Below are 9,209 nucleotides of genomic sequence, written 5' to 3' on the forward strand. Positions count from 1 at the left end.
TTTAACCCACTGAGCCACCCAGGCGCCCCTAATTAGTATTTTTTTTAAAGGAAGTACCATTTTCTCTACCATAGCTACATACCATTCTCATAAAAATCCAGTTGTCCTACAGAATTGCTAGTAAACTTGGAAGGCTCACAGTTCTAAGAGTCCAGATAGAAAATAGTTAACATGACTAGGTCTTTTTTTTTTTTTTTTTAAGATTTTATTTATTTATTTGACAGAGAGATCACAAGTAGGCAGAGAGGCAGGCAGAGAGAGAAGGAAGCAGGCTCCCTGGTGAGCAGAGAGCCCAATGTGGGGCTCAATCCCAGGACCCCGAGATCATGACCTGAGCCGAAGGCAGAGGCTTTAACCCACTGAGCCACCCAGGTGCCCCAACATAACTGGGTCTTAATCTGTGCAAGAGAACTCTTACAAATGAGTCAGCTGTCACAGAGGGGTTAAGTAATTTGCCCCGTGTTGCACTGCTAATAAGCAGCTGGCTGGGATACAGGCATAAAATGCAGAGATGATTTTTCAAATATGGGAATTTTAGCAGAAATAAACAACAGAAATCTCTTGAAAGAAGTTGGAAAGTGAAATCTGAAGAAAAATTATCTAGCACATTTTTTAAAAACAAAGTAGTATATTTCTTAAAGGAATGATTATATCTTACACCATCACATTTCATGTTACACTTTTAGCTTTCAGGCTAGAGAAAACAATTTTGGAGTGGAGTTTGTTTTGTCTCATTTTAGAAGAGCAATATATAAAGTAATTGAAATGTTTGAAAACCAGCCAAATAATTGAGAGGTAGTGGGAGTTAGTGGGAAATGAATTATGTTGATAATAATGGCATCAGGATTCTAGTCTGGACTTCATAATATCGGCTTTGTCCTTTGGCCTGTTTTATCGGCCTCTTTTATAGGCCCCATCTAGCTCTGATGTTGTAAATTCTCTTGTACAATCATCCTCACAGTCCTAAAGTATCCAAACCGCTACGTGAAGGCCAGGCTCTGCACCCTATCCTCAAGGTAAAGAAGCTGTTGAATCAAGACAGAGTATCCGTCCACAATCAGTCAAACTTAGCTGCCACAAAGGTGACCAGGGAGAGAACACTTTTAAGAATTTGAATATTTTCTGAAGATAATCAAGGGTTGATAAAGACTGTTTGCTCTGCACCATTCTAACCGCTACAGTTAGTATTGGCAGGAAATTCTTAAGTTTTCGAGAGCATAGCCAGTCATCCAGAATCCATTAAGCAGATCTCATTAAGGATGGTAGAATCATGAAGGGATGGTTATTTTGATGCGCCACAGAAGCCTGGTTTGCCGAAATAAGTTGATTTTTCCCTCTCCCCTGCTACCCCCTTAAGTAGTTCTAAATACCCTCACTTTTCTCCTTTCCTTTTGTTATCATCCATTCTCTCTCCCCTAAACTCCTGCAACAGCCACCTGCCATTGTCTCCATTCTTTTTCTGAGAGCGAGCGCACACATGTGCGAGCAGGGAGCGGGGCAAGGGCAGAGGGCGAAGGAGAGGAGCAGACCCCCTGCTGGGCATAGAGCCTGACACTGGGCTCCCTCTCACGACACTGAGATCATGACTGAGCCAAAATCGGGAGCTGGAGGCCTCATCGACTGAGTCACCCAGCCGCCCCTGTCTCCATTCTAAACACTAGCTAGAATTATATTTTAAAAGTACCAGTCTGGTGCTCTTTCTCTCTGATAAATTCGAACTCCTTAGGTGTGCTTTATAAGTCTGTCTCCATTCTGGCGCCTCCCTGCTACCTCTGTCCACATCCCTTACCCTGCTCCCTGTTACACTCTACCCTCCGTGCATACCATACTGAACTTTTAGGTCCATGAACGCACTTTAATTTTTTCCGTGTTCTGGCCTTTTAAAATCCTATTCCTTCTGTCTGGAGTGCTTTCCTCTACCTCCATTAATCATCATCTACAAGGAATCAGCTTAAACCCTAGACCCGGTGAAGCCTTCCCTGCAGTGGGCTCCCGCCATAAGCTCTTCTGCTTTGCTGTGCCTGTGTGTGTGTCGGTCTTCCCCTGCTGGAAAGCTAGGGAGCCCAGTGAGGGTAGAGGCCCTCCATTCTCATACTGCTGCGTCAGCTGTGCCTGAGCAGAGTCCTGCCCAGGGTGGCAGTAAGAACTGGAACAAATGAACAGCTTCTTGCTGAATGCACAGGGAAGTAGCGGTATGTCATGGGAGCGATTACCAGGCCATTTGCAGCCACTTCTGTGTTAGTGTTAGGGTTCTAGTCCGTGCAACCACTGAAGTCACTGGGTGCTCCCAGCTTCTATTTTATAGGTTGCTGCCCTGGTGATAGCAACCAGCCCCCATAGCAGATTCTCTTGTTGGCTTCTATTACAAGGCGCAAATGTGAGCAGGGCCTCCGGAGTCCCACTGAAGTCAAAGGCTGTGTAGGTCTCTTCTCCGGACCTTCCTAGCTTCTGCCCTCAGTGACCTACACCACACTAGTTGGTGCCATCGATTTAACAAGATCCCTCGGTCAGTATTAGGTCTTATTTCATATAGAAATACATAAAAGAAGGGATGTTGTTTTATAAATAAGGATGACTCATGATCTTTCAAAAGATATTTTAAACTTTAAAGCTTTTTTTAAGAATTAAAATGTGGGGGCGCCTGGGTAGCTCAGTGGGTTAAGCCTCTGCCTTCAGCTCAGGTCATGATCTAAGGGTCCTAGGATCGAGCCCCACATCGGGCTTTCTGCTTGGCGGGGGGCCTGCTTCTCCCTTCTCTCTGCCTGTCTCTCTGTCTACTTGTGATCTCTCTGTCAAATAAATAAATAAATTTTTTTTTTTTTTTTAAAGAATTAATGGGGCACCTGGGTGGCTCAGTGGGTTAAAGCCTCTGCCTTCGGCTCAGGTCATGATCCCAGGGTCCTGGGATCGAGCCCCGCATCGGACTCTCTGCTCAGCGGGGAGACTGCTTCCTCCTCTCTCTCTGCCTGCCTCTCTGCCTACTTCTGATTTCTGTCTGTCAAATAAAAAAAAAAAAAAAAAAATTAAAATGTGTTTCCTGTATACTAAGTAATCTGTAGAAATTTTCATAAAGCAGAAATTATAGGAGATATAATAAGAAATAGAAATAGAAATATAGTAATAGATTTTCACATGCTTCTCAACCCAAGAACAATCAAGTGATCAAAAAGTACAGTTATAGAAGATGTAAACAACATAAGGTAGACCTTATGATTATATATCGAACTCTGAAAGCCAGTATTCTAGGATACACCTTTTTTCAAGTGTTACAGCATGTTAAAAAATTGACCCTATCTTAGTCTGCAAAGAAAGCTTTTAATAAGGAGCACCTTTGTGGCTCAGTCAGTTAAGCATCTGCCTTCAGCGCAGGTCATGATCCCAGGGTCCTGATAGAAGGTTCCCTGCTCAGCCAGGAGTCCGCTGCTCCTCTCTTCCCGTCTCTCTCTCAAATAAATAAAATCTTAAAAAAAAAAAGAGAGAGAGAGAGAGCCTTAATAAACTAACAAAAGTTGGAAGTACTACAGACATTTTATCAACGCAATGCTATAATGCTAGTAATTCATTTTAAACTCAGAAAACAAAATGATCATTACACTTGGAAACTTTAACTCTCTCTTAAACACACACATAAGATTCTAGACAGCCATGGCAGATCTCAGAGAAAAATTCATCGCCTTAAACACTTTTAATAATAAACATGAAAGAGTGAAAATGAATGAAATAAGCATCTGATTGGCTTTCTTAGGTCTTCAGAATTTTTCAGAGGCTATAGCAAAAAGACAGACTACAGCAGACTTTCCTTTTTTTTTTTTTTTTTAAAATGTCTGCCTCATGAGCTAAAAAGTAAGTATCCAGGTTGTATTGTTTCAAGTTTTAAAACATAAGCTGAATTAAGCTATAGCGTTCCAGGGTTGAAGGCACCAGTAATGGATCTTGAAACTAAAAATTGAGTTAAGATTTAAAGCGGCAAAAGTAACTCCATCCTGGCTTATTTATGAGGCACAGAGAGTGCATAAATACGGGTCTGTCTGCCCGGCAGCTGACACTCAGTTGTAGCACAGAAGCTCTATATTTGGGAAGAGCTGGGAGCCTCCTGGCAGAGACTCCTAGGGAAAGGTGTCCTAGTAGAACAGCATCCTTAGTCCTCGGAGAGCGCACTCGGTCAGTGCCCAGTTTCTCGGGAGTTCGTTTGGACGGTATCCGAGTACTGGACACAGTAAGCAGTGGGCTCAGAAGAACGTGCCCTTCGGCTGACTGGAAGGTCTTGGGGCAAAGAACAAAAATGTTGAGACATCTCAAAAAGAGAAGGTCTTTGAGATACAGATCAGAGAACTACTGAAGCAGTTCGATTTCTCTCTGAGATCATCTGGAGTAGACGCAGCTATTCGCATCCGTTTTGTAAACACACGGTTGGATACGCTTTCAAATAAAAACCCAGCCTGCACTTGCTGGACCCTTGGGTCCACATTTAATATCCTTTTTAATTTTTTGATGTTTTCATGTTTTATAATCTTTTTAACCTATGTGTGACCTGAGACTTTAATATCTGATCATTAAGATATTATCATGCTTCTCCACCGCTAAAAATTGCCTTATTAATTATTTTTCTTTAGACCAAATCTTATTGAACTTCCAGATCACCTGGGGGCCCTAAAAAGTATACACACCCTTAGGCTCTTTTGCCTGAGGATTCTGATTCGTTGGTCTGGAATGGGTCTCGGGGGTTAGTACACTTTTAAGCTCGTGTATAGCAAGATACGAGAACTACTGATCCGGACTACTACTTTCTAACTCCTGTCTTTTGATTTTTTTTCCATACTGACATTTTTCTCTTCTGGAATGAGAAAATGGATCACTTATTATTAGCATCTAAAAAGACAAATCTGAGTAATTTGAAAAAAAAAACTAGCGTTTATAGCTCACTTAAAAAATAGTCTTTCATGGTAATTGGGTAGCTTATTTGTGGATCTTAATATACCATTGACCCTTGAACAACATAGGGGTGGGGTAACTACCCCCCCCCCCAGCCAAAAATCCACATGGGAATTTTGACGGTCCAAAAACTTAAATTACTAATAGTCTACTGTTGATGGAAAGCCTTACTGGTAACACTTGATTAACACTTATTTTGTATGTTACATGGATTATATACTGTATCTTTAAAGTAAGCTAGAGAAAACAATCGTTAAGTTAGAGAAAAGCTTATTTTTTCTCTAGCTTCCTTTAAGAATTTTGTAACATTTGTAACATTTAGAATAGTGTACTGTGAGTTTATTGAAAAAAAAAATCCATATACAAGTGGACCTGTGCATGTCAAATCCATGTTGTTCAAGGGTAACCTATAATATCCATCAGGGCAGTTGGGCTTCAGAGATGAGAATTAGTGAACCTCTCTGTGGTGTGCTGCGTCTCATCCGTCTGCCAGTAACCTACGGTGGGTCAGAGAGGAGGGATTGCGCGAGTTTGCGGTTAACACATACACACAGGGACTTTGCTACTGTTTTACATATCCCGCTTCTGCTTTCAGATCTGCAAGAACTGCACAGGGTGCTTTGACCGGCATATCCCGTGTGTTTCTCTGAACTGCCCAGTACTTTTCAAACTCTCCCGAGTAAATAGAGAATTATCCAAGGCACCATATCTCCGGCAATTACTAGACCAGTTTTAAACTGTCAAAATCACAGAATTCCAGGTGCTACTTTTTTTTTCAGTGTTTACCACTAAACTGTTGTGCATGGTGCTTTCTCAACTTTCATCGAGTCAAGTATGTTCACTGTCTATTATCTGAAGACTATGAAGGCTTTTATGCTAACTGAATTAAAAATTGTACTTGTTGATCTCTGAATAGCTCACTTCTTACAATGTACAAATTCTTCTTCATCCTTTTATAACGTATGTGTTGAATTTGCTCCAGTATGTGTAACATCTTGTAAATCCATTTGAGTAGATGATACTTACTTCCCTGTGGAAGGAGCACTGAAAACCTCTTTAAAAAAAAACAAAACAAAAACAAAAAACAAAAAAAACCATTCGTGTGTTTTCCTTGAACTGTCTGTATCAAGACGTGTTACTTAGAGATACTCATTCACTTTATAATTTTGACTGCGATATATTTTGTAAATACACTTTTTTACTTTTCAAACAACTGAGTAAAATAATGTGCAATGAATTTTATACAAATGATTTTCAAGTTGTTAGGTATATTTCCTCTAGGTTTTGCTTGACTCAGAGTAGAGTTGTTATTTTGATCAAACTGTGCAAACAATAGTACCATGTGTAGCATTTTGAAATGTTACTTTCTAAAACCGCTGTCTTGCTTTAGCTATTCCTGGGGCATTGTGAGGAACTGTGCAAAGACATTTTTGTTACAAACCTGTGGGCCTGTTGCAATACTTTAAAAATAAAAAATTTTATTCCATTTTTGCTTGTTTTGTATAGACATTTCTATTGCTTCTAAATATGCTTAAAATATTTTCTTTCCTTATGTACTGTACAGTTAATCTTATTTGCCATCATCTTGGACACAAAATGTGTATTTAGAATATTTGTATAACTGTATAAAACGAAAAAGGAATTATGTGGTCAGTGCATTGTTTTCTAAACTGGAAATCATTGTTTTTAAAAGTTAATAATGGAAACCATATTAAAGTTGAATAAAATATGAAATATGGCAGTGTGATTTTATCTTGATATTAGTGGTATTATCGTCATGTTTTATATGCCTCTGTTGGTTACATCTGACCCTACTCCTTTCTAAATTTGAATGCAGTCAGTTTAGTTCGTTGTTATATCACATCTGATGCTGCAAATTCCCTCACCCAAAACTTGATTTTTAAAAATGTGACAGCAAGAGTTAGTCAAGAAAAAATTCAGCTCTCATCCTTTTATAGTTAGAAGAATCTACTTCTTAGTAGAGTTCCTGTGTACACTTTCACTTAGCTATAATTAATCATGAAGCCAAGACTTTCCAGAGGGAAAGCAATAATTATTTTTTTAATTAAATGCCAATTTTTTTCAGTATAAAACAATTCTTATTTTAACACAGGAAGCTCATCTGGGTATATATCAGAAGTGGGTCTTCCATTGCCAAATCAGAACTTCCAAATACAGGGGGAGGGGGGATTCATTTCTAAAAATGAGACCGTAGATACGGAATCAGAACCACAAATTGTTTCTGCACACATTTCCCCAAAGTTCTGCAGAGACGAGCCCCACTTTGAGGAATTTTGTTTGGGAGGCTGGGGCTGGCCCTCAGAATCGGGATTCTGTTACCCTGTTGCCTGGCAGTCGTGGGTCTGTCCTAAGTTCTGTGCTAACAGGATTCCCACTTTGTCAGCTTTCCCCTCGTGACCAGATACGGTATTCTCAGCAGGATAACTGTTCTCAAGTTCTTTACAATTGAACACAGCCAGACTAAGAAATGATTATCAAACCACAAATGCCCAAAACTGGCTCTGTCTTACGCTCTTCCCATATCTCTGGTTCCCTTTCCCGGAGGAAGTACGTCCCTTGGAACACGGTCATCCTGGGGTCTGCAGCCTCACTGCCCTTTACCGAGATTCATTCACCCTTGTTGAGGCTGGGACTGACTTGACCCAAACAGTATTTTGCAAGAAGCTTACAGCGTGCTTTCATTATTGTTTCCCGCGCCTTTCCAAAACTATTCATCAGCTATTCGTAACTTTGTCTTTCGCCCAGACCACAAAAAGAAAAACTATTTCTGAGTAATGCTGGAGAGGTAATGTCATTAAACAGCCCCTTAAGTTTGTTAAGAACGTCATTTTCTCTCATGCTGTCCACTTCCCACCAGTGCCTTTCTCTAGATGTAAAATACAAACAAAAGCTACTTACAAGCGTCTCTCTGTCCCACCCCAGAGAAATCCCATTCAACAGTGGGAAACAGGCAAATGCTGAACTTATATTCAATTTTGTATGAACTTCAATTTTCTATGTCTGGGAAGAAGGCCAGGACATTGGGAGAAACAAAATGTGAACACGGACAGTTACAGAATGTTTAGATGGAGTAAGTCCTGCCAGGGCCGGAGCAGGCCGCCCAGAGAGTCTGTGGCCCCTCCAGCCCTGCCCACAGTCACAGGCCCCTCGCCGTGAGTCTCAGGAGGCCAGTCCCCGCCATCAAGCGTGCTGCCCCGATGACCTAAAATTCTCTAGCAGAGCTAGAGTTTATGCCAGCACCTTCTTATAGCTATGTAATCTTGATCTTTCCATCTACTCTCTTCTTTTGCATCACAACAACCTAGTCTTTTAGGGTCTATCAAATAAGCTTGTAAGTTCATTTCTCAATTTCAGAATAATATTTCTTAAGATACTCACATATTTGATTTTATAAGGTAAAAAGCCTGGCTACAAATGACATGAGGGCTCTGCCATGACCAGAGGGGGAGAGAGAAGGCAGCAGGGCACAAGAAGCTATTTTTGGGCTCCGTATGTCCCTGTCTCAGCCAGACGTGGAGGACAGTCTGCCTGGTGCACCCCAGGACACCTTGTCTCTTTCCCCTGATAGGATGAGACCTGTCCTGAAGCCATTTTGGGTTTCATAGAAGTAAATGAGATCTAATGCCACTAATGCCCCAGAGTTCTGTTTAATAAATAGCTTTATACCGGAAATTAGTCAGGGATTGTCTCTAGTATCTGAGGTCTGAGGAGGAAATCCTAAGACAGCACTGGATCGGCCATCTCTCCTGTTGCCTTGTCCATTCCCCTAGCTGTTTTGTCACCTTGGCCAATCTCCAGAAGTGGCTTACAAAGCAAATATGTTGTAGATGAATTCTCAGATTTCTAAAATCAGGTTTGTGTGTCTATTAGGGAAGGAGAGAATATCACCAGGAAGACAGAGGAGATATTTTTAAATTAAAATACCATCTTACTGCCTGAGTCTTTACCTGAACTTGGCACTGATGCCATCGCAGGTGCCTTTCTTCTGGGGGAAGCATTGGGAGAGTCCAGGGCAATAGTGGCCTAGGAGTAAGGAGACCCATACCCTGGTCCTCATAATTGCTACTGCAAATGCAAAACTTTGGAAAAGCCACTACTTTGGTCACAGAGATTAAGAAGTTTCAAAACCAATCATTCTTTGAAGGCAGGATAATAGCACCTGCCCTGATTACTTGGTAGAGGCTTCATGAATGGGACTACGGATGGGTGCGACAAGTTCCACAAATGTAAAGTATTAGTTATTCAATAAATATTTA

General features: G+C 40.9%; 1 protein-coding gene across 1 annotated transcript in view; it reads left to right on the forward strand.

The window, feature by feature from the left end:
* The window catches only part of LOC111158218 (REV3 like, DNA directed polymerase zeta catalytic subunit), a 183,512-nt gene extending 177,804 nt beyond the window's left edge, over positions 1-5,708 (forward strand). The window contains exon 32 of the mRNA XM_022520135.1: positions 5,528-5,708. Within this exon, the coding sequence (XP_022375843.1) occupies positions 5,528-5,668 (141 nt within the window). The 3' untranslated portion in view covers positions 5,669-5,708. The remainder of the gene's footprint in view (positions 1-5,527) is intronic.
* The last annotated feature ends 3,501 nt before the right edge of the window (positions 5,709-9,209 follow it).

This window comes from Enhydra lutris, unplaced genomic scaffold (genome assembly GCF_002288905.1).
Source record: "Enhydra lutris kenyoni isolate GAN:26980312 unplaced genomic scaffold, ASM228890v2 scaffoldscaffold58, whole genome shotgun sequence".
Lineage (NCBI taxonomy): Eukaryota > Metazoa > Chordata > Mammalia > Carnivora > Mustelidae > Enhydra > Enhydra lutris.